This window comes from Xenopus laevis, chromosome 1S (genome assembly GCF_017654675.1).
Source record: "Xenopus laevis strain J_2021 chromosome 1S, Xenopus_laevis_v10.1, whole genome shotgun sequence".
NCBI classification, from domain to species: domain Eukaryota; kingdom Metazoa; phylum Chordata; class Amphibia; order Anura; family Pipidae; genus Xenopus; species Xenopus laevis.
Genome location: NC_054372.1, coordinates 34,224,650 through 34,251,668, shown reverse-complemented (window position 1 = coordinate 34,251,668; position 27,019 = coordinate 34,224,650). Strand labels below are relative to the sequence as shown.

At 38.1% G+C, this 27,019-nt stretch overlaps 1 protein-coding gene across 3 annotated transcripts in view; it reads left to right on the top strand.

Moving 5' to 3' along the window:
- wwc2.S (WW and C2 domain containing 2 S homeolog) overlaps window positions 1-27,019 on the top strand; it is a 99,709-nt gene that overhangs the window by 24,490 nt on the left and 48,200 nt on the right. For 2 of the 3 annotated variants that reach the window (XM_018243193.2, XM_018243194.2), the window contains exon 2: window positions 17,795-17,904. In XM_018243193.2, the coding sequence (XP_018098682.1) occupies window positions 17,795-17,904 (110 nt within the window). Of the gene's footprint in view, window positions 1-15,201; window positions 15,261-17,794; window positions 17,905-27,019 lie in introns of those variants that run through there. The other variant, XM_041579510.1, reaches the window with a different exon arrangement.

The window sequence follows — 27,019 nt, the reverse complement described above, 5'->3', positions numbered from 1 at the left end:
AATCCCATCAAGAAAAAATCACTATAAGTACAATATTTGCTTTCTTGTAAGCATGTGGACTTCTAAACGACCCTGTTAGTAGGATATTGGGATTTGAGTGGATGGGCCAAAGGTTGCCCAACCTTGGAACCAAGCAGACATATCAAATATATTTGTTTTCTTTAAATGGGCAATTTACTTTTATATCTCGGCGAGAAGCACAGTGAGTGTTCCAGTCGTTTTTTCCAGACGTATTGGCAAATGGCTGTCTTCCGAAATGCCTCGGGCATTTTATAGCAGCATAAATAAATACCTTGCGCTAGTTTACTTTTACTACGTATTAAAAAGAATGATTAAGCCAAGGCATTCATTGATCCCTGAGCGCTGGAATTCATTCACATCCATTTATATTCTCTTGCTACTCTGCAAGGAGTCATTTAGCCACCGTGGGGTTTCTAAACTTCACATTTACTGCTCTTCTTTGAAAATTAAACTAGTCAAACCTTTCAGGGATGTTCAAATTGCAATCCTCCAATAGCGAGGGACTAACATTAGGGGTGTTGGGAAATGCCATTTAAAGGATAGAAATTTTACCACAGGGGCAGATTGGTAAGCATTGCTGGCTTGCAGTACTGGGGTGCTAGGTTTGATCCCAGCCAGTGCACAGCTAAAAGGCTTTTTAAGTGCTTCATTGGTTTTCTACTACATTCCAAAGACACACAGGAAGTTTAGTTGGCATAAATGCAGGCCAATTATCACCCCCTACGCTGGCATCCATCTAACCCTGTCACTGAACCCGGAGCCACTATGTTGACCCGGCTGCAGGCAAATGGAGCTGATTTTGGAGCCAAGAATAAACCAGGTGTGACAGTAGCCTAATGGCACAGAGGGCTAGGGATCTTCCACTTTTTACAAAATAAAAGGCAGGTGTACCTTCAGTGATCAACACACCATTGGCCTGTGGACAGGCACACAAAGCCAATTTTGCTGCAAAAAGGCATACTTTCATGTTACGGTGCCAAAACTCACTTCATGTGTCTCTGTGTGCTGGCCGACGCTGATCACGGATTGTAGATGCACAGATGCAAGAAGCGAATAGAGCAGATCATCTTTCTTTGTGTGCTTTCAAAACCGTGAAAACTATATAAGCTGTGGATAGGCCCTAATCCATCATAGTCAAATACAGGCAACAAATACAAAAAGCTGATATTTTTTTCTAATGATATCATGGAAACAGTAGGGACCCAGACTGTGGACATTCCTCCCTATATTATATTCGGCTGTTTGTTATTAACTTATAAAGTTTGCTTCCATATTTGTGATTAATTAGTGTCTTCAAAAGTATATTTGTTGAAATACGCCACTTTGATGCCTTTTACAGGTACTTGCACAAACATTAATCTCCGTCACTGGCTTGCTTACACTGTGAATTGAAGCGATGATATTTCCTTTTTTAAGCTTTGGTTTCCTTGACTTGGTGTTTTTTGTGTTTTATTTACTCAGAAAATGCCTTCACTCACCATAACAAGGTATTTTTTCTGTTGCTATGACACGGATATAAAGAAAACCGGGATGTTCTGAATTTATTCGCAGCCTTTTTTGTTTATACAGAAAAGATTGACTTTTTTTCTTCCATTGGATCTTGTATGTTTATCTGAACAGGATTTCATATTTTAAATCACAAAAATACTATCATGCACCCCCCCAAGCTGTTTTTGTGTTAAAGGTGGACAATGACATTTTAAACATAAAAATTTAAAAAAAAAAAAAAAAACAAAAAAAATGTAAAAAGCAACGTAAAAAAAATAATGAATCCTTATTGGAAGAAAAAACTGTTAATTGGTTTATTTAATGTTTAAATGATTTTTAGCAGACTTAAGGTATGAAGATCTAAATTACGGAAAGATCCATTATCAGGAAAACCTCAGGTCCCGAGCATTCTGGATAACAGGTCCCTCCCATACCTGTACTATGCACACTTTCACTTAACTGAAAAGGTGTTTGGAATGTGAATATAGCAAACAGCAGAAATCCAAGTAAATAATCTTGCCTTGTTTTATGCTGTAGAACAAGTTGGGTAACTGTCAGAAAACAATGCGCCACCATTTCTTTTTGGCAGGAAGTAGATCAAGTCACATGTCCACCTGTATTGACGCTTCTCAATGCTTGCAAGAAAAGGGGTTGTATCATTTAATAAATACAAGTATGCAATACAAGTATGCTATGTAACTTGTTACTGCATTATCCAACTTGGTTTTCTATACATAAGATAGTAAACAACAGAGTTCTGTATTGATGAATAAGTTTCAATATAACAGAAATAGATAATGATAAACTCTGTCTGTCTCTGTTCTGTGGACACAAAAGTCAGAACTTTGGCTCAGGTGACCTGACATGTATGTGTGCCCTTGGTTTGTTTGTGTGCACCGTGACTAGTAGGATCCCAGAGGTCGGCCCTTATATCTCAAAATAGAAATTTTCTATTTAGGGCACATACTACTGAAAAAATATATTATTATGAAAATGGTTTATTTACATGAAGCAGGGTTTTACATATGAGCTGTTTTAGACAATATGTTTTTATAGAGACTTACATTGTTTGGGTGGGCGGTATAGTTTTCCTTTAACGTTTGAAGCCCTTCCTTCTGCTATATCCCACAAGATGCCTGTGTGCCACTATGCTTATAGGTTTGTGACTCAAAGGCATGCATTACCTTTCTATCTGTGAAAGTCAACCATCAGTTTAGACTCCAGAGATTTCTCCTTAAACTTAGTTGTCCTGCCATGGGTTTGGTTATCAGCTATGTGGGTATTAGACAGGTAGGAGGCAGTTAAATGCAAGTTGGATCCAGCACAGCATTTTATTCTATTTTCTTTTCTCTCAAATCTGTTTTCTGCCTTCCTTACAGTGGTTACCTGACCCAGGGTAGATCTAAAGTTATTTCGAGTCATCTTGTGAATTTAAGCAGATGCAGATTATGGGTTGAATCAGTTAGTACCATGCAGGTCACTGTCAGCCACTCTAAGTGCTGATCTAGTGCTGTATTTTATTTACAGAACTTAATTTACCAACCCAGAGGCTCAGCAGTCCAATAACAGTAGTGATCTACATTTGTCTACAGCAGCTTCCCTTCTTTGTCCCTAGTTACATCCTTTTGTGTGCCACGGGCATTGCACATGCTCAGTATGCTCTGGGCAGCGAAGTTTTTTGGGGTGTTTATTATTTAAAAAGCAGAAAGTAAGGTTATATGTTTCCTAATAGCTGATGCTGCAGCGGTGATCAATGTACAATCAGAACACACTGGTTTCTATGCTGCCGTATAATATAAAGTGGAATGAATGAGCCCCGTATTGTGCATTTATTATTGTGTATGTACTGCATATTGTGCACCCGACCCTAACCTCAAGTAATATATATATTAGCCCAGAGCATATGCCATGAATCTATAGTTAAGAAGAGCTACTGGGGGCATCTTTAGTGGAATAGCTGAATAGCTTGCATCTTTGTCTGTGCTGTAAATACATTATAAGAAATTGCAGCCTAGTAGAAGTGATTCACCGCAATTATAACAAGACAATCTACAACCGTTACTTACTTATTTAACAGTTAGGTGCTAACATCAGAGGTGCTGAGAGTTACAGTTTAATAGAAAAGGAATTCTACCACAGTGGAATAGTGGTTAACATTGTAGCCTTCCAGCTATGAAGCTCTTGGTTTCAGCCAAGCAAGTTAATTGTCTTGTGATGAGAAATGGACCTTGGCTTGTAAGTTGCACTGGAGTGAGACTGATGTGAATGGTGAACATTAAATGTAAAGCCCTGCATAAATGTGTCAGTGCTGTATAAATCAGGGGCAATAAATAAATTAATATCCGGTCCTTACGAAAGTGCTTCTAACACCTTGTGTAGGCAGCTGAATAGCAGGGTCAGACCTCAGCTTGCCTGGCTAGTTTGTTTACCTATGTGAAATAAGGAGTAGACTGGTATGTAAGGAATGAAGAAGATAAAGAGCATTATGGATTCCATTCTGATAAGGCCACGTTTTGCACAGCGGTAAAACCTTGAGTGAAAAAAAGGTCAGATGCTACATGAAGGCAGCTATTTGCACTAGTAGCCAGATTTGTTGCCTTATGTGATAATTATACCTTTAATGTTCAGCTTCATTGCTCAAAACTAATTAAACAGACTACCAAGAATAGCACCAATTATTTATCTCTGTCATACAATTAATGTTCATCATTTATGTTGTCCTTTAATAATTGGTGTGTCCTTCAACATATTGGGAGTAGGGTCCCAACTGGAATATGAGCTCCCAAATGAATGTGGGTTTATTATTTCCTCTTATACAGGTAGGTTCATTAGCTTTTTCATAAAATTGTCCATAGTGTGTGTGAGCGGGACCTTAGATTGTAAGCTGCACTGGGGCAGGTACTACAAATAGGGAATATTGTGGTGCTGTATAAATAAAGGTAGGGGAATAGTAAAAATTACAAATTTCAATTACAAGTTTCCTTCAACGACATCCTGTGGTTTCTATGGTACAGTAAAGGATAAATTTGCTCCTGTTTTTAAAACAAGCCTAGTAAACAGACTGAGACTGCCTACTCTTATAATTTCACAAAAATGTCCAGATTCCTCTTTAAGGACAACATTCCGGTCACTACAACTCAAAGACACTATTAGAGAAATATTTTTCTTTTGAAGTCTGAACACAGCAATGCAGTTTAATTTTTTTTTCAACAATCCAGTTACTGCAAATGCAACGTTTTTTTTTGAGGATCCTGACCAGTACGAATGTAGAAATGATATAAAGGACATATGCTGAACAGAAGTATAAAGCTGACCACTTTATAGGGAAGTACATGGAATTCTTTGTCTGTTTCGCAAACCCTCTAAATAATTTGTCTGAATTTAATCCCATGCGGTCGCTGCCTATGCAGAGAGTTACAGTGTTATCTCGTGTTCTTTAGAGTAAGAGCAGTCACAGTCTCCGTATTTGATACATGTTAAAACGATACAATTTCCATTTGTTCCAAAGAGAGTTATTTTTAAAAATGCAAAGTGATTAGACTCTGAAGTTCTATCAAACAGACCAAATAATAGACAAACTGAAAGTACCTTCTGATAAATGAAATTGTTACACTGATGTGTTTTTTGGTGTACAATTGGAAGCTTATTTTCCAATTGTACTGCCCCTTTAAAGCCATATTGGATAAAATGCGTTTTGTGTTCAGTGCAAACCCAACAGAGAATTGGTTTGTGATTAATTAAATTTTCATAGTTTTTTGGTCTCATGCAAATGTGCCTTCAGCTATTTCTTTCTTCTGGCAAACAGAAAGCAACCGTTTGCTCTTCTGAAGAAGAGAGACTCCACACAAAGTCTGTTTGTTGTCGGCCGCATAAGGGCACAAGTCTCTGTTGGGAAAACACTTTATCGTTGTAGAACTTATATTTAACAAGTTATATTCAGAGAGAATTCTGTAAGACTTGTTGTTTTTTTACAGACACCTACACAAGGTACAAACTAAACCCTTCCACTCTTCACTCTATTCTTATTTTCTTTTCAGACCACTCTTCATATACAGCAGGGGTCCCCAACCTTTTTTACCTGTGAGCCACAATCAAATGTAAATAAATGTTGGAAAGCAACATAAGCATGCAGACAGTTCCTGGGGGTGCCAATTAAGGGATGTGGTTGGCTATTGGTATCCTCTATGTGGATTGGAAGCCAACAGGAGGTTCTGTCTGGTAGTATACATGGTTTTTAAGCAAGTAAAACTTGCCTTCAAGCCTGGAATTCAAAAATAAGCACCTGCTTTGAGGTCACCGAGAGTAACATCCAAGGGGTCGGAGAGCAACATGTTGCTCCAGAGCCACTGGTTGGGATTCACTGATATACAAGTATGGAATCTGTTATCCAGAATGCTCGGGACCTGGGCTTTCCAGTTAACAGATTTTTTTTCTGTAATTTGGATCTTCATACCTTTAGTGGGTTTAGGAAAACACGACTAAACTCACAAACTCCAAAAACCACGAATGTCACTGAATTTTTTAAAAGATCTGAATATAAAAAGTGCGCATGAAAAATAAAAAGCACTAAACGATGCGTTAAATATCCGAGTACCTCTAAAAATGAAAGTTTTTCGGACAATTCCTAGTGGGGGAAAAAATCCGAAAACCTCTAAAAGTCAGATTTGATTAAAATCGGTCCAATAAGAGCAGCGCAACTTCATTGACTTCTAAAGCACCTCGACAACTTTTGCATTCAAGGTTTTCGTGGTTTTATCACTTAATAAATCTCAAATTTTTAAAGCTTTTAAGAAATTTAAGAAAACCACAAATTTATCAAGATTTATGGCAAACTTTGCAATTAGATTATTAGTAAATGGGCCCCTAAGTCTGCTAGAAAATCATGCAAACATTAAATAAACACAGTGGGCTGGTGTTGCTTCCAATAAGGATTAATTATATCTTAATTTAGATCATGTACAAGGTACTGTTTTACTACGATAGAAAAAAAAGGAAATCTGTTTTTTAAAAGTGGGATTATTTGCATAAAATAGGACTCTATGGGAAATGGCCTTTTCCTAATTCGGAGTTTTTCGGATAACGGCTCCATACCTTTACAAGGAAAACAGCTTGGGAGTCATTGATAGACCTAGGGGCAGATTTATCAAATTGTGAATTTAGATCTCACCATAGAAAAGCCCATGCTCTATTCTTTCATATGGGCTTTTTAAAAGCATATGTATCAAATGGTGAACTCTATTGATAAATATGATTCTAAAAATCCCATAGGAATGAATAGAACATGAGTACATTTTTCTGTGGTGAGTTATAATCTCACATTGTGATAAATTCTGCCACAAAGTTGACTTAAGGCATTACTTTATAATGTTCTAGTATATTTTATACCAGTTTTTGACTGGACCCCCCAGGGCCCACTATAGAACCTGAATTACAGAAACCACTTTCACAGCAAATAGATGTACCTACTGCTTAATATTATATGTGAAATATAGACTAATGTTGGTACTTAACCCAGTCTGGGGCCTGTCTGGAGATCTGGTAGACCAGCCCAACTATAAAAAATTACACTTGACAGTTGTTGTTTCAGCCTTTGAGCATTTAAAATTTTTTAAATTTTTTTAAATTATTTTAAATATCTTTGTATGATCAGAAAATCCTGACCGTCTAGCAGTATAAAATGATTCTATCTTAATTTTCGGCAATTACTGCAATCTGTCCATCGCTCAAATATGTTGTACTGCCTGAGCTGCTACAGTATTAAAAGTGGACACTGTAACTACTGGCAGGGTTTAAGAATTTAGATTGCTTAGATGGACCTTGACAGTCAGCCCAAAAGCCTTCTATTTGCAGCTAAAACTTTTGACTTGCTATAAATCTGCACAGGGGTGTCTTTTTTTTTTTTTTTTTTGCTCATTTAATGAAGCTACATCAAGTGGCAGATTTATCAAGGGTCTAATAGAAAATTCAAATTTTTGAATAATTTTTAGGGTGAAAACTGTCAAATTCAACTATGGAGTTATCCAAATTCAATTTGAGTTTTTTTTAGAAAATTCGAATTTCCAAGATTAATCATACTCTGGCCCTTTAACTGTTCGAAATCGACTATTCGCCACCTAAAATCTGCCAAATTACCGTTTAAAACAATTGGAGAGGTGCAGGGATCAATTTAGAGATGTTTGCAGCCTTCCTGAGAAAAAAAACTGGTAATTTCAATTCGTCCGAGCTGGAAAAATTTGATTTTATTAATACATTTCGATTGGTCGAATTTAGAATTTATGGGAGTTTAAAAAGAAAAAAACTCATTCGAATTCGAAAATTTCACCATTGATAAATGTGCCTCCAAATTGGACTATATTGTGCATTTTGTTTTTGTACTAATTATCCCTTGTGTAGGGCCTCTCTAGATCCTTCTGAACATATACACAGAACCGAGTAGTTACAGCAATGAGAATTTTTATAAATATGCTTAATTTTTAAGGAAAAAAATAAAGGCAAAAATAAACTAAAAACATTGTTTTTACCGTTTGTTTTTCAAGGTGAGTTAAGGGGTCACATTGTCGTTTAATAACTTTCTCCCCCCTCCCCTCATACACATGTAAAGGAAAGACGATATAACAAATATTTATCTAGTTCAAGGTCTCATTACTGCCTAAAGTTCACCAAAGGTTGTATTGGAATTCACTAAGACTGGCACTTTCCACTGTTTATTTGTAAAATGTTCAAGAGCTGAAACAGTTGTTTTCTGGAATTATCTTTTAATAAAATCATCCGGGCTGCTTTAGTTGTTTTTAAAGTTGTGACTTATTTTGGTGTATGTCCAGTATGGATAGGAGCTCATAAAAAATTGAGGGTCTATTCCTGTTTTCATGTCTAGAGTTGCTCATGAATTTTTCAGCACTCCTCCAGGTTAATCATGTATCCTAATCCATTGCTTTATGTGAGTAGCCAAGGCCTGCTAAAAAGAGTTAAAAGTGAGAGTCTAAAACCGCAGTAGCTGGGGAACCCTTGCAACCACGCCAGCACTATCCAGACCTGACTAATACTTGTTATGGAGACAGCAGAAATCGCCAATTACTTTCTCTGCATTTCAGGATTTTAGTTTTTACATTCTCAATAGCAAGGAGAATATATATATATATATAGATATAGATATAGATATAGATAGATAGATATATAGATATACTGTATATATAGATAGATATATAGATATATAGATATACTGTATATATAGATATATATATATATATATATAGATATATATAGATATATAGATATATAGATATATATAGATATACCGTATATACTCGAGTATAAGCCGATCCGAGTATAAGCCGAGGTACCTAATTTTACCTACGAAAACTGGGAAAACTTATTGACTCTAGTATAAGCCTAGACACAACTACAGCCCTGTCTCCCAGCAGCGCACCTTCCGCTAAAGAGACTCCCCCAGCGATCGACCGGACTTCTTTGCAAAGTTGATGGTGACAGAGAATTGTGCAGAGAGTGCTGTGTGTCATAAAACCATCACTGATCTTTCGTATAACCAACAGATGGCGCTGTGTGATATTGCCATCACTGTTAATCCTTTATTCAACCAACAGATGGCGCTGTGTGATATTGCAGTTACTGTTATTCTTTGATATAACCAACAGATGGCGCTGTGTGATATTGCAGTCACTGTTATTCTTTGATACAACCAACAGATGGTGCTGTGTGATATTGCAGTTACTGTTATTCTTTGATACAACCAACAGATGGCGCTGTGTGATATTGCAGTTACTGTTATTCTTTGATATAACCAACAGATGGCGCTGTGTGATATTGTAGTCACTGTTATTCTTTGATACAACCAACAGATGGCGCTGTGTGATATTGCAGTCACTGTTGTTCTTTGATATACGGTAACCAACAGAGGGCGCACTGTTATTCTTACATAAAACCAACAGAGGGCATTGTGGGATATTGCAGTCTCTCCCCAAGTGAACTGTTGGTATAGGAATGATTAAAAGTGACTGCAATCTCGGCTACTGTCTGCTGACCCGAGTATAAGCCGAGGTAGACTTTTTCAGCACATTTTGGATGCTGAAAAACTCGGCTTATACTCGAGTATATACGGTAGAGATAGAGATATAGATATAGATATATATATATATATATATATACACACACTAGACCAGTGGTCCCCAACCTTTTTCACCTGTTAGCCACATTCAAATGTAAAAAGAGTTGGGAACCAACACAAGCATAAAAAAGTCCCTTGGGGTGCCAAATTAGTGTTATGATTGGCTATTTGGTAGCCCCTATGTGGACTGGCAGCCTACAGGAGGCTCTACTTGGCAATATACTTAGTTTTTATGCAACCAAAACTTGCCTCCAAGCCAGGAATTCAAAAACAAGACCCTGCTTTGAGGGCACTGAACGCAACATCCAAGAGGTTGGAGAGCAACATGTTGCTCATGAGCTACTGGTTGGGGATCACTGTGCTAGACTATAAGGGGCCGTGACCGCTAACAAACCTAATAGGCTGGAGAAAGTGAAGACAAACCAGTTTTATTTCTTCTCTCCTGTTTTCTTCCCCATTATCACAATTCACAAAATAGTCCTAGGGTTCCCTGCAGTTATGCTTACAACAAGGTAATACATTATGTGCTAGTATAATACGTATAATATCATCCCACTCCAAACCAAGTTCAGTTTATGGGACTGTGTATGGGGGCACTCTGGGGCCCAGTATGATCCAGTCCTTGGAACTGCACATTGACCAAACTGGGTAAAGAGACAATGATTTGGTGACTTTACAATACAATCTATTGACTCCTTGCTTTATGGGGCTATACATGGTGCCTTAAATTAGCTAAATAAGTCAGATGATGTATCTATTGACATTATTTTTAAAGTGTTTTTGAGGCTTTTGCCACATCTATTGATTTTTTTAATCCAACATTATGTTGGAGTGTGTTTTATATTATACAAATGAGTGAACGTAAAGCTCAACTAAATCCGCGGCCGACCTTGTGTTCTACTTTGTTTGTGAAATAACATGCACACATTTTTTATTTTTCTAGCCAGCATTCTAGCCAGTTTAATGAACACTGATTTCAGAGTCACATTCTTGGCCTTCTTATGTAAGGTTCATAGGTCAGCTGATTTTATTTGGCTTGTCTTATGACCCTTGTACCTTGAAGATCTGCCAGAAATTCCTATCGGTCCATTGCATTAGTAAGAAAGCTTCCTGTAATTAGGTGGAAGACCTGTATGTGTAGTAGTCGAATAACATAAACACCTGATGTTTCTTATTGCACCAGGATATCTTGCTTTAGTCGGTCACTGGGGATTGTGTTTCAGTTCCCCTTCGCATTAATACAGTAACATTAGATATAAGTCATGTGCAGAATACTGTCTTGTCTATCTTATGGATCCTCCCTTTACTGCTCTGTCTCTCTCTCTTTCCTTTGACCCCTGATATATCTTTTATGACCAACCTTTGGAGTATATTGGACAAGAAAGGAGGCAGACTGGGCTGCAGGTACTCAGAAGGAGAAACGCTATACTATAGAAATAGTATTATAATTCATAAAGAGTTGTGTAATAGGCATAAAAAAACCAAAGAAGATGGCCAAAGTTGCCTCACGAGGAAACTTAGGGCGAATTTGGAAATCAAAGTTTTCAGAGTGCCGGCGATTTAGATTCTAGCTGGCGGGAAGGCATCACAGGGAGATTAATCGCCCGAAAAAGAGGAGATATGTCGCTGGGCCTGCCCTTAAAAGCATTTTTTCACCTTTAAATACACTTTTAGTATGATGTTGATAATGCTGTTTTAAGGGAATTTGTAATTGGTTTTCCTTTTTTTTTTACTATTTACAGTTTTCTAATTATTTCGTTATTTTATTTTTAGTTCTTTATTGTGAAGCAGCTTTCCAGTTTGGCATTTCAGCCACTATCTGGTTGCTAGGGTTCAATTTAACTTAGTAACCATGCAGTGATTAGAAACAGAAACAAGAATATAAATAGAAAAGGGCCTAATTAAAATAAGAGTAATTAAAAGCAACCATACAATTTAGCCTCACACAGCAATAGTTTTTTGGCTGCTGGAGTAGGTGGCCCCCATTTGAAAGCTGGAAAGAGGCACAAGAGGTAGGCAAATAATTGAAAAACTATAATAAATAAAAATGAAGACCAATATAAAAATTGCTTAGAATGGGTCAATTTATAGCATACTTAAAAATAATCTGAAGGTGACCCACCTCTTTTAAGTGAAGGAACAGAACTGTAATGTCCAATAGGAATTGACATGGATGTCTAACCTTTTCATAGGTAGAACAATCTTTTGTTCACAGGCCCTTTTTTGATCATGCGGTATGCCTGCAAGACTCCTGTATAAACCCTCCTCCTGTATAAAACTCATTTATACCCTTAAAGCATGGTGCTCTAAACTGCGGAAAAGCCTGTTATCCAGCACAACCCAGATCCCAAGCATTTTAACTAATAGATTGCATACCTGTACTGCATTTTTAGTAGCTAAGCTGCTCCAAGCCAATTAAATCCTCAGGACTCTGCTATACAAGATTTTTTCTCATGGGACAACAAGTGACAAACCACACCATACTTACAAGTGCAGATAGAATTATCTCTTACATAGATTTTTCCGGGGTGGGGGGGAGGCTATCTCTTGCCCAGTCACTTGGAGTAACAGCCCAGTCGCCTACATGATCGTAATTTGCATCTTACACCCTGATAGAGGAGGCCCTTGAAATCCTCAAGAGCAGGGGATGCAATCTCTGGTTGTGGATCTCTTTAGATTATAGTTGGTATCTCCAAAAATAACTTAGCATCAAAAAGCTATACAAATCTGTAATAATAAGTCAAATCAACTGGGCTTGCTGTATTTTTTCTTTTGAAGACATCTCTAGATCAGGGATCTCCAACCTTTTTTTACCTGTAAACAACATTCAAGTGTAATAGGATTTGGGGAGCAACACAAACGTGAAAAAAGTTCTGGGGGGGCCAAATAAGGGCTGTGGTTGGCTATTAGGTAGTGTGTAGAATGGCAGCCTACAGGAGGCTCTGTTTAGCAGTACACCTGGTTTATATGCAACCAAAACTGGCCTCAATGGAATTCAAAAATAAGTACCATCCAAGGGGTTGGTGAGCAACATTTTGCTCACGAGCTGCTGGTTGGGGATCACTGCTCTAGATATAGCATGACATGGATAAATGAGAACCTTCACAAGCTAAATAAAGTTTTGCCATCACAAATCATGGTTTTCATGACTGTGCCATGGCTAATGCATGCTGAATCTTAGGATTTGAAGAGAAAATCATATTGAATTATGCCTGATATATTTACCTACATCCTTTACACAACTACACCCATTTCTGAGACTTGTTAAAATCCTTGCCCCACTGAGACTTAACATTAGTTTTTTTTACTGGCTGTGCATGTACCATTAAATTAATGCATTTGTCTAAATATACTATGGATGTAAATTGGGTAGGTTTGGAAGTTTATCTGCCAGTGCCCCATGTTGGTCTGAGAAAGTGAATGTTCTCCATCCGATGGACCTGTAAATGGCCACCTTAATAGTAGCTTCACAAGTTGCTTTTCTAAAAACAATGCACTTGCGCTGCTATTCTAGCTACAAACGTGTTTCTTTATCTTTTTTAATCAGATTTTGCCTAATAAAACTGTAGGCAGAAGAGAGAATCTTTCTCTACGGATATGAAGAGCTGCTAATTTACACATAGCTGGACCATCTGTCATGAGTGATGACATGTAAATTTATTGCTGTGGCTTCCTTCTGCTTTTGTAATGCAACATTTTGTTTTGGGAATATGAATATATATTAATAAATTGGGATGAATGCAGCCTTTCTATGATGTGGTCAAGTTAATCTTAGGGCTGAAGGGATCTAAATCAGTGTCTAGTGTGGTCAGGCATTGCTGTTCTCTAACCTTTCTCTATGTTGGGATTTTATATTGACATTTATTTATTATTCTGGAGAGACTATTAGTAAACCTTTCAGTTAAAGGAGTGGTTTAAATGTTCAATTGGTCTCATAATTTTATTTTATTTATTTTTTTATTTGCCTTTTTCTTCTGACTCTTTCCTTTCTAAAAATCAAATGCCCTCTAAGGCTACAAATGTATAGTTATTGCTACTTTCTATTACTCCTCTCCTACTTTGGACCCTAGCGACCAGGTTGCTGAAATTGCAAACTGGAGAGATGCTGAATAAAAAGCTAAATAACTCAAAAGCCACAAGTAAAAAAAAAAAAAAATTAAAGCCAGTTGCAAATTCTGAGAATATCACTCTGCATCCCTTTAAAGAAACCAGAGAAACTATTTAACCTGCTTCCACACACACATAATTGAGAATCACCAGAATGCCTACCCCATAGAAACTATTTCTCATAAATTCTTGTTTCTCATTTCTGTGTGATGGAGGGGAGGGTGCAGAATTTAACTCTCCCAACTGGGGCATGTAGCTAACTGGCTTCATATACATGATTCTCAGCATGAGTGAGACACTGGTATCAGATAGACTGTATAATGTCTAACAAGGCAATTCCTGTGTATCGCTGTTCAGCGCTGGCCCATCCACATCAAGATTCGCTACACTTATTCTTTGAAAAAACGGCTTTATTCAAATTCCATAAGTGATAACAGGCAGTGGGTAAGTGGTACGAACTAACGCGTTTCGTGCCCTTTCTATTGGCACTTCATCAGACTCTGATGAAGTGCCAATAGAAAGGGCACGAAACGCGTTAGTTCGTACCACTTACCCACTGCCTGTTATCACTTATGGAATTTGAATAAAGCCGTTTTTTCAAAGAATAAGTGTAGCGAATCTTGATGTGGATGGGCCAGCGCTGAACAGCGATACACAGGAATTGCCTTACAGATGCCGGCTTGGAGTTGCCAGAGTATCGCGAGAGCTGCGGCCAACACGCTACAGGAAAGGGTGAGCTCCGTTTAACTTTCACTACCCGTGTTTTGCATTGAATAATGTCTAACAAGTCTACCTCTTCTTCACTATGCAGAGAGTGCCTCACCGCTCGTTACTAGTTTTATGACTCTCCTATATGTCAGTAGCTTTAGGGACTGGCCACACGGGCAGATTCGGGGAGATTAGTCGCCAGGCGACAAATCTCCACTTCTTTGCAGCGACTAATCTACCCGATCTACATTCCCCTTCCTTCTGCCGGCTCAAATGAAAATCGCCTGGGGGCAGGCACTCGGAGTGTTTAGTTTTCTGAAGTCGCTCATAATTCCCTAACGAGGAAACTTCGGGCGACTTCGGAAAACAAAGCACACCGAGTGCCTGCCCCCAGGAGAGTAGATTAGTCTCCGCAAAGAAGAGGAGATTTGTCGTCTGGCGACTAATCTCACCAAATCTGCCCGTGTGGCCAGACCCTTAGGGCAATGCTATATAAGACAACTTTAGACTGCTAATATACCATTTCAACTACTGCTGACTCAATTGAGAAGCCTGTTATTGCTTTCTGTTTACAAGCTGCTTGTTAAATTATGCCTCCAAGTGTCTTTCTAAGCTTTGTTTGGTGTTTGTTTAAATGTAGCACTGTAGTGATAATGTAATGTTTACTTGCACCGATTAGGAATTTGACCAACTCCTTATGAAATTGGGACTTTCTAGGAAGGTCCTTTATTTGAACTTACAGTAAAGTAATATTTATTTATAGGTGTGTTATGTGCATTGCAGAATGTCAGGCATGGAGAGTGATTTATCACAGGTAATTATGTGATTTCTTAACTTCTCCATGTAACAAGCTGTTTGGGTCTTTGCACTACAAATGGAGCTGGACTAACATGCTGGTGTGGACCCAGCCAGAACTATTTACTGGAATGTGGCACTGACTGACCTGTGCTCCCTAGTTCCCTTTATGCAGGGGAATATTGATTACACTTTTGGCTCCTGCCCTATGTTTTGCAGGCCGTACCTATGTATAGCATTACCCAATGAATAGGTCACTGCAAGAAGCTTGGTTCAGGGGTAATTTTCATCTCGTACCCCTTTCTCTTTTGCTGACTCCAATCTATTCCCTTCACCTACTCCTTTAGGAGCCACCAAATGCAGAGAATAGATATGACAAAATGATTGCCAGCTCTGTGCCACACCCAGCTGTCTTTCACGCTCTCCACCAATAAATTTCTGTTGAGTCTGTTGAACACTGCCCAGAATAATTCTTTTTCAGTATATTCTTTATTTTTATTTTTTCAAAGATTTGAAAACAAACAAGGGGATACAGAAAACAAGAGAGGATGGGCACTAATCGTCATATAACTTTATTTACAATGGCTTTACTTGACTGCCCAGTATAATTCTAATGAGGCTGAAGCTGAATGGCTAGCTGAACAGTGGAAGGTTTGCCTTTATACCATGGCCAGTTGGCAAGCTATTCGCTTAAACCCTCTGGGTGGCACTCAACAACAGAAATACTAAGGGATATTTTTGCCGAGTGTGACAAGCTGCCATTGATAAGTGCATTTTAAAAAAAGCATTAACATACAAAATCAAGTGATAAAGGGAGGTATCCCAAAACATGTTGTGCTCCACACAATGAAGGTGTTCTGCAGGTTGGTAAATGCTCATTGTCAGCAGTTTTCATCTTTTATACTTGAATGTGAAAGCAAGCAAAAATGTGACAACATACAGGCCCCATTTTTTTAGAGGAGAAGGAAAGGTTAAAACTAAGTAAGCTTGAACCCTGAAAGGAGAACTAAAACTTAACTAAAGAAGTAGGCTAATGTTGTATATTATGTTTTGGGCGTCTGTACCAGCCCAAGGCAACCACAGCCCTTTAGCAGTAAAGATCTGTGTCTCCAAAGATGCCCAAGTAGCTCCCCATCTTCTTTTCTGCTGATTCAGGCACATGCTCTGTGCTGCTGTCACTTACTGAGTTTAGGGACCCACTCACAATATACAATACACATAGAATATAAATGTCACAATATAAGGCTTATTAGTAATTAATACAAGTACTACATGCAAACCAGTGTAACCAACATCCGAATTTAATAATCAGCAGTTTATATTACAGTCCAACCTAATTTTCTGCTTGATTTGCGACAATTCCTAAGATTAGCTGCTCAGAGCCAACTGAGCATGTGAGTGTCACAGACACTTTTCAAGATGGTGACCTCCTGTGACAAGTTTGAAGTCCTGGATCATTGCTGCTATTGACAAGCTGAAACTTTAGGCTGGTGCAATAAGGTCATTATATATATATATAACATATGGGATTTTTACCCATATTTATTTTTATGGTTTAGTTCTCCTTTAAGGGTTGACATTGCCTTATGCTATGATCATTCTGTATCACTGATGGGCAGCTGGCAGCTTTCTAGATGTTTGGAATTGTGGTTGAATCATATCTGAGGTGGACACTGGTTGGCCATACAACCCTGTATCTACAGCCAAACAGCCCTATTTCTAGAACCAGTGGCTTTCCAGCTTGTTAAAAGCAAGTGCCTTCCAGCAGCTAGTGGCCTGTCATCTAGACTTGGGATGTCCAGCCTGCAGATCATGCTCCCTTTCACCTGTTGAACCACAATGTTCACCATCCCATTAGAGAACAGGGTTGCCCAAGCATAGCTGAAAAGGTGTTTTAGGGGTTTTCCATTGCTCATGCACCACAGGCTGGAGATTGAGAGACTTGAGAGCCTGGTAGTAAATAATTTGCACAGTTGTGGACTTGTCAGCTTTTTCAACTCTTCAATATGTTTTGAACGTTTAGAATTCCTTGTGAACTCATTATTTGCAAGGAGTGAGACAGCGGTGACAGCAGTTCCATCACTAAGGTTCTCTGTATTCCTCACATTCTCCTGCACAGTGCGCTGCAGAATGGATCGGCTTGTTTTCCAGACATGGCACTAGCAATCCCTCACTGAGATTTATTGAGCGAATTACATCTGCTTGATTTTATGTACGTTACCATTCTGTAAATAATGTATGTGTTTGTTATTCTTTTCTGCAACTTGTAAGAAAGGAGTAAGTGGTGTCAAACTAAAATTCAAGCAAAAAGCATATGTATGCTGGCACCCACAATTCCCCTTTTATTCATAGATTTAACTATTTTACTGCAGTGTATAAGAGAGTTCCTTCCTATAGAGTTGCCTCCTATCCATGAAATGCTTGATGGTACTAGATTTATAAGGTGTTGCCTAATGATTTTGTGGAAGAGTCAATATGTACATACTGTATACAGTATTCATCTAGATCTTTTTTTGATATGTATATTTTTTTTTATTTTTCGTTATCCTGCAGGCTGACTAAACCTTTGTCATTTGCTGACTGTGTTGGCAATGAGTTGCCATTGGGATGGGAGTCTGTCTATGATCCTCAGATTGGAGTCTTCTTTATCAACCATATTAATCGTAAGTCATTTTACTCTTCATTTATAGCCATACCAATATTTGTCCAAAGTGTAAGTACATTTCTCTAAAGTGTAAGCTTCTCCTACAGGGGTGTAACCAGTCAATTTGCTACTTAATTTTCAGGAGCCAACAGCAATATTGGCCCCTGATTTCATTTAGGAAGATGGTCTGTTTCACAAACACCTGTTGATACTGTGCACCAGATAGGTCCCCTCGGTGTCAGAAAATTCCTCCACTCTTAAACATTTGGCCTATTTTAATCTCTTTCCTTATTTTTGTATGGGCACAAAGGGGGCAGGATAGATGATAATACGTAAAGCAAAGAGATTATGAGAATAAGGAGGTTAATAAGAGTTTAGTTTAGAGAATGGGATTCCCAGATTGGAAGTCACAAGTCTAAACTGCTCCTACTGAAGCTTCCAAGGCATCATTCCTGGCCCTGTAATGCTTTTTAATGCAGATAAAATCCCAGCATATATTATTGCTAATAATGGCTGCTTTGGTCCCGGAAATGAGAAGGGCAAGTGCTAACCAAAATAATTAAGTGGGCAGTGGCAAAACATTCTGATTCCCATCACTGCCTTCTCCAACGCTTGAACAGTATGAGCTACGGTTTTCAGGTGGGCCCTTGGCATCCCAATCCGACACTGGGTCCTCCACTATTGTGGTTCTGCTACTACTTTTAATAATGGATTATGTTGGTCCTTTGCCATTTCTCTTCCCATGTGTAAGGTCAGAGACACACGGTCAGATTCGGGGAGATTAGTTGCCTGGTGACAAATCTCTTCTTCTTTGGGGTGAATAATCTTCCCACCGGCTAGAATAGAAATCGCCGGCGGGATGGTAATTGGAGCACTTTGTTTTCCGAAGTCGACCGAAGTTTCCTCGTGAGGCAACTCCGGAAAATGAAGCGCTCCGAGTGCCATCCCGCCAGCAATTTTCATTCTAGCCTGCGGGTAGGCAGTTCGGGGAGATAAATTGCCCTGATGAAGAGGAGATTTGTTGCGGGACGACTAATCTCCCCGAATCTGACCATGTGTCTCTGCCCTAAAGCATAGAACTCCTCAGACATCAACCTGTTTTTTTTTTTTTTTGGCAGTAAAGCTGTTTCTGTTTGCCTACAGAAAGACTTAGACATTTTCTCCCTTCTGGTTATTGAGTATTACAATTCTAATAGATAATTTGGTTAGTTTACAATTTCTGGGACCAGTGACTCAACATGAAATTAGGCACAGCCGCCAACCACGTTTAATGCATATAATTCTCATATACCAACTTTCTATAACTGGAAACAAGAGGAACGTTTTCTTTGAAAACCAGTCAAGGCGGTTGTTCACCTTTAAATTTGCTTTTAGTATAATGTAGAAAGTGCTATTCTGAGACAAACTGCAATTGGTATTCATTGTGTAGGTTTTCATTGTTTAGGGTTTTTGAATTTTTTAGCTCAACAGCTCTCTATTTAATTTATTTTCTAATTTCTATCTAATTTCACTATGAATAAAGAAGGGCCTCAATAGAAAAATAAATACTAAAAATAACAATAAGCATAAAATTGTTTTGGCTGATGTGGTTAGTGACTCATATTTGATAACTGGAAAGAAATATAAAATGAACATCAACTAAGAATAGGGCACTTTATAACATACTAAAAGTTAACCTCAAAGTGAGCCACCCCTTTGAATAACATACAAAATATAGCATATACCTCAAATATTTGATCCCCAAAGAGAGTAATTGGTGACTTGATAATGCTCTACAATGTTTTGTTCAGGCCTTTTGTTGTCAATCAGTATGGATATCCACAATATGAATGAGATAAAGTGCAAATAAAAGAGGGGAGCTGAAAGGCAGTCCAATTATGTCTCTTGTAGAGACTATGGGGCACATTTACTTAGGTCCGAATGTTCACTTCAAAAAGCTTTGCCATACTTCGCGCAGCTACGTCAGATGTTTATTCACTACAACCAAACGTGTTCATCAAAGTACAAAAAAATCATATCGGTAAATGAACGCTGGCGTATGTTCACTAGCAACAATTCATCAGTGAGACATTTCTTAGAGAATTTTCTCTAGCATTACTTCTTCCTAACAAAACTTCATTAGCAAGCTTACACTTTCAATTTGAATATGGCGGCTACATAAAGGTCATATGAATGTATTATGTTAGTGATTTTGGGGAAATTGCTTTAAGTGGCCACTTATTATTAAAAATGCTCAAGGAAGCAAAATAAAGACTAAAGAGACACTCTATTGTCCTAGACATAAGCCCACCCTAAAACAAATGTGGCATTACCTTCAAATGGTTTAAAAAAGTGTAAATAACGTATATTTAACAGTTACAACTTTTAAACATGATCCCACATTAAAATATCAAAAAAACGCCAGTGTTTTGTTTTTTTTATTACTTTTTTTGTGAATACAGGATATGATGTCACTGACATAGTAATGCTGAGCATGTAGCTTCATCTTAACAATTCGCCAGGTAGATCCAAGTGAAGTAGACTTTGGTGAAAAGAGTAACGTATTGTAAAGTTTACACTTTGACAAATTTACGGATTAACAATTTATTCGCCTGATCGAAAGAGAGATCTCTAGCACTGAGGTTTTTCACTAGCGAATTGTCCTCTTCGCCATTTAGTAAATAGGCGATGTCATGGCGAATTATTGCTAAACATCCACAATTCGCCATATAGTAAATGTGGCCCTAGATCACCTACTGTAGCTTATGCCAGTACTGCTGAGAGACTGGAGTTCAACCAAAGGTCCCAGATACTGCCAATTTGTCAGTGAAAGCTCTGGTCCAATATGTAAATTTGGGAATTTCAGACTATTGAAGGAAAAGCTCTTTCAATGTAACACAACCAAGTAAAACTGATATGGATATGTTGTACCGGTCCTTTGCAAATAGAGACAGTGTTTTATGGCATGCCCTGGGCAGCTTATTAAGAAATAGGAATATTTTAATAAATATGTTGTTTTCCATACCTGAGCAATTCTCAACAAAACATAAAGTTTTCATGTTTTTGCCTTGTAGTGATTGTTGACGGGAATTACTCATCACCGGATATTAACAATTACAGTCATCACCGGATATTAACAATTTTAATTCACAGAGACACTTAATCATCCTATTGTGCTAGCAGCATGAAGATGCTGGATGAAGCTAAACCTACGCACCATGCTGAGTTAATGCCTCATCGCTCTCTCCATATGACTCGCGATATGCGAATCTGACCCGTTTCTATGGGCGACAATTTTTTTGACGCGTGACAAATCGTGCAACACATTTTTAACTCACAACACTTTTTCTTAACCCATTAGAGTCTATGGGCGTCATTTTCAAGGCGAAACTTGCTGAAACATTTTGCTCATCACTACATATGACCGGAATGTCAGTGATTTCTAGATTGAGGCAGTAGCTAATTAAATGAGAATCTGGTTATAGCATCGATCAAATTAGCTCACATTCTGAAAATAAGAACACGGAGCTGCTGTTTCAGCTAGTGGACAGAAACCTTTGCAAAATGTGGCATTAGGACTATTGATTCGTTAACCAGAACTGCATATTCTTTTTTAATATGGATCCTTGTGGATTACTGTCCGTATTTACATCACTGCTTATGTGTTGGTACAATGTAATAATTCGATGGATACCCACTGAAAGTCGGTAGTGCAGATTTAAAATTTTTTTATGAGGCAATTAGATTTGCATACAACTTCTCAATCAATACATATAAATTAGAGCAGGAGACTGAAAGATATCCAGAGTTATTCAGAATGCTCGGGACCTGGGGTTTTCTGGATAATGGATCTTTCCATAATTTGGATCTTCATACCTTAAGTCTACTAGAAAATCATGTAAACATTAAATAAACCCAATAGGCTGGTTTTGCTTCCAATAAGGAACAATTATATCATAGTTTGGACCAAATATAAGCTACTGTTCAATTATTACAGAGCAAAAAGGAGATCTTTTTAAAAACAGATCCCATATCTTGGTGGAAAAAAAACACTGATACTAAGACACATTTTCCATTTCATCCAATTATTTCTGAGAGTTTATATTTAAAACTTGTTGGAAAATAAATGTCAAATACCCATTTTCCATGAAGAAATATCTTGGGTAACCACTTGCTGAATCATTGTGCCGCAAAGTGCTGCCTGATCTAAAGCTGGAGTGAGCCGTGCAGGTAGTGGGGGAGGGTTAAACACTTTGACAAATTTACAGATTAACAATTTATTCGCCTGAGCGAAAGAGAGATCTCTAGCACTGAGGTTTTTCACTAGCGAATTGTCCTCTTCTCCATTTAGTAAATAGGGGATGTTATGGCGAATTGTCTTTTTGGCGAATTATTGCTAAACAGCCACAATTCGCCGTTTAGTAAATGTGGCCCTAGATCACCTACTGTAGTTTATGCCAGTACTGCTGAGAGACTGTACTATGTAAGTATGGGTTCAGCAGATCATAAAGTTTTTGTGTATGAATATTATACGACTCCTATCATTCCTTTACCAGCTGACCTTCCAGGATGGTGGTTGGAGTTGTATTTTAGAAACATGCATTATTTCACTATTATGGAAGGGATTTCTAAGAATATTGAGAGTTTATCCACTAGATATGGAAAAAGGGTTGCTGTAAAGGTCAGGACACACTCTCAGATTCGGGGAGATTAGTCGCATGGTGACAAATCTCATCTTCTTCAGGGTGACTTATCTCCCTGAACTGCCTCCCGCCGGCTAGAATGTAAATCACCGGTGGGATGATGCACGGAGCGCAAGAGATTAGTCACCCCGAAGAATAGGAGATTTGTTGCCGGGGTCGACTAATCTCCCCAAATCTGAACGTGTGCCCTGACCCTAAAGGTTCTGGAACCTTTCCCTCTGTACATCATTTTTGCTGAGCTCACTAAAACCACAGCCTGTCATATTAAAGACCACATCCTACTATAATATCACTGTTACTGCTTCACTTCTTAAATGGCACACAGGAGAAAAGTGTTGAAACTTGTGTAGCAAAATAACCTAGAAAAGTAGGAAAGACAGGAAACTGTAACCTAATAATGATGGTCTAAAATAGTGTTCTCAGTATGTTAGGCCTCTTGCTCCGTCCGTTCTAGACATTTTGGAATTGAAAGCTATAATATGAACTCTTATGGGGCACAATATAATAAATGCAAAAATGTGTTCACATTCTATTTATGCATGACACAGTTTTTTTTGGCAGCTTCCTGCTGTAAGTCTGTGTATATGAGCATTTGACCATAGGAATATAGACCGTATGAGAGGGAACAGTAATAAAAACCAAGCTTAAAAACCTTGGTACTGGCTTGAGTAGGAATTTAAAAATCTAGTATTTTGGCTCTCCTGCTTCTGGATTGCCATTGGCCTTTGGCTTAAGGAGAAAACCTTCAAGATGACTGATAGAAGCAGAAATACATTTGGAGAGAGACTGGCCAGTGAGCTGTATACACACAATCACTGGTAAGGTTGAAATAAGGGGTTCATGTGCAGCAGAAACCCATTATATATATAATGTTGCTACAGAAGAAATACTTGTGTGTTTAAAAAAAAAAAAAGTGAATATAGCTCAAAATCCTTATAAACAGCTTTTCTTTCCATACATGCAAATGCATTGGGAACACTGCACGTTCTATTGCAAATCATAACATGAAGAAAAATGTATCAAATTTGTGTTTTTCCTTTACAGAAAGTGAAGAAAATTGAATATTAGGCTGTTCCAAAAAAAAAAATAGCAGTGTCTGCATTCTTCTATACAAATTCAAGATTTTGCTTTTCTTTGAATCACTGAACTAATATTTAGTTGTATAATCAGTGTTTCTGAGAACTGCTGCACATCTGTGTTGCATGCAGTCCACCAACTTCTGGCACCTGTTACATTCCACAATTCTTCTGCATTTCTTGGTTTTGCCTCAGAAAAACCATTTTTGAGAGAAACGCACTATAATCAGCATGCACAAAATTTGCTGCCTTCCTTCCTTAAATAAGGGCCGTAATTGACACCTGTTTTTTCACAGAATGAATGACCTCACTAATTGAACTCCACACTGCTATTATTTGGAACAAGCTATTATTTTGAACACTGCTATTATTTGGAACAAGCCTCAATGAATGATTAATTTACCAGAATCGGCAGCATTGCATGTCATGACTGTTGGTTTTCTATTACTCTACTACACCTACTAGTAAATTATTTGCCATGTGGAAATATTATTTTTACCAAAAACAGTGATTGATCAGGTTTGTGATGTCAGACTGCTATTATTCTGCTCTATTTTCTATATGTGACATTTTTTCTATTATTGAAGTATAAAGTTTAATTTCTCACCTTCTAAAGCAGTTCTGGGAGGAGACGGGGGTCGCTGTCTCTTTAACTGTTTTAAATTAATACATTTAATTGATACATTTGTTATCTTTGTCCCTTCTGAGCAGGATCCCTGAGTTTCATTAAAGGCAGCTGTTAGAAATGATACAATAGTTGATAATATTCCACAGATACTGCTGAGAAACTAAATGTAGCAAATTGTAACAGCTGCCAGACTGACACTAGAGACAGGAACACAGAACTTTGAACTTAAAATTTTGGGAAAACGGTAAAAAATAAAAGATGGAAAGCAATTGAGAAAAGTCTTTGTTTATGGCGAACAATCTGAAAACATCTGAACTGAAAAAAAGTGTTTGGAAGGTGAACCACCCCTTTTAGACAATGCAAATTAGCTGCAGTGGAATATGAATACGTTGTCCAGCATGCCACAGGATAGTAAAGGAGGGGCTAAAGAGAAAAAATGGCTGCAGAGGAAGTCTAAAAAGAGTGCTTTTATTGAGAACAGAAAGCTTTGCTTTATATATTAGGTTCCCTTCATAAGCTCTTGTAAATCTACCCCCTATAACAAACAAAATAGGGTTAATGAAAATGGTTAACAATGTAAGCATTTTATCCCTTTCAGGTAAAAATTAGGGGGTTTGCACATTCTTGCAGTTATTATATACTAACTAGCAATGTGGAAAGCCGGTTGGTCCTCATTGCACAGTTACATTTTTTGAATATTTACAGACTAGAGGTTAGGGATGGGCTTGTGAGAAACCTCCCGAATAGGCTTGAGGTTGCTAGGCACAAAAAAATCTCTGCTGCTGTTGTGCTGTTAAACAAGAGACAACAAAGGGTATCACTAGTGCACCTGAAAAACAACAATCATTATCAGGCAAGACGGCTCCTTTTCGTGTTCGCCAACAGAAAATATGCAATTATATGAGGCTGACTTGCAGCAATTTTTTTTCCCTAAACAACTATAGGAAAAAGCAAAAACCCTGTTTCATAAAAAGTTTTTTTTTTTGTCTGTCTACTCCATGTGGACGTCTTTACATTCCATTAAATGGACATTGTATAGATTCATTGGACAATTTGTAAGCGTTAACCTAGGTTATTATTCTTTATGTGGTAAAAATATATTTTGCTATGATTTACAATGATTTTTCATTATTTTTACAAGTCCCTGTCCCAACAAACCTAACAATCCAAGCTCCTTACCACACGTGGTTTTAAGTGAATGAGTTGTTCTAATACTCCCCATAAACAGCTTAGGGTCTTGTTTTTTATGGAACCCCCTGTGTTTATGGTCCTGAAGTTAAGAAATCCTGGAACTGAGTGTCCAGAATTGATCTCGGGACCCCAGTTATGCAAGTAAGCAATGATAACCTATGTGCTCCCATCTTGCCTTATGCACATGGACATAATCAGTAGACTAAGCTGACACTGCGACTGCCGAGAGGCCCAGGAGCGGGGCCCCAACTGATGTTGATTATATGTTTGTGGAACAGGTGTTTTGTGATCTAAACCGATTTTTCTGTGGGGGCCCAGTAACTTCTAGTTAGGCCACTGGCTTTCAGCCATCTGTGGATTTGATATAGAACTGAATGGCCTGTGCTTTTTGTCTTCGGGAAAGAATTGCCATCATACCTTCATTCATAGGCAAGGCAATATTAAAGCCACTCTGAATCCATGTCAGCAAAAACCAAGGTTTAGGAACCTTAGCCACACAGATTAATGTTATGCTGTGAAAAGCATAAGAGTCACTTATTGGTGTAGCTGTGTCATGATGCTGTCTGCTATTAAAATACCATCTTTCCAGAATAAAATTATTAAAAAAAAAAAAACTTGGAATAATAAATAATGTGGCTAAAGTAGGGTTGCCACCTTTTCCCCCGACGTACTCCGGGGGAGGCAGGGCTGTGATGTAGAAGGCGGGGCCACAATGTCATAGAGGCAGGACTGTGATGTCACAGTCAGGGCTATGACTTGGCGATTGGCCGATCGCCACGTCAATCCCAGGTAATCCTGCCCGGTTTTCCTAATTTGGAAAACTGGGCAGCCAGTTTTGACCCATACAGTCCTGACAACAGGTAAATATAGTCCTCTTTTTAACTCGCCGGTAAGTACAGGTACGGGATCCTTGAAATCCTGGGAAAGGATTTCCCCCATAGACTCTCCCATAGACTCCATTTTAATCAAATTGAAATTTTAAAAGATAATTTCCCTTTTCCCAGTAATAATAAAACTCGAATCTTAGCCACAATATAATTAATCCTTATTGGAGGCAAAACAATCCTGTTGGGTTTATTTAATGTTTGAAATATTTTTTAGTAGACTAAAGGTACTGCGGTCCAAATTACAGAAAGACCCCTTATCCGGAAAAAAACCCTGGGTCCTGAGCATTCTAGATAACAGGTCCCATACATGTATATGTTTCTTGGAAACCAACGCACAATAGCATTTTCCATATTTCTGTAGGTGAATAGTGGGGCCTGTTTGCTTTAACTCGCTAAATTCCATGAGTGGGAATGTGAATGCTTCAGTCTAGAAATATGTCAAATATTATATTCTCATGAGCATGTAGGAAAGAACTTTGAGTACATACTGGAAAAATAAATCCATAATGCTAGCAACCAAATACATTTTATGGTTCTCTCTGTCTCTGAAGCCCTGAACCTGTGCCAGTGTTACATACAGACAAAAAATGGCTGCCACCAGGGTGCCCATTCACACTGACAACAACCTTATATAGCCAATCCTATTACAGTTCAGTGTTTTGTGTAGAAT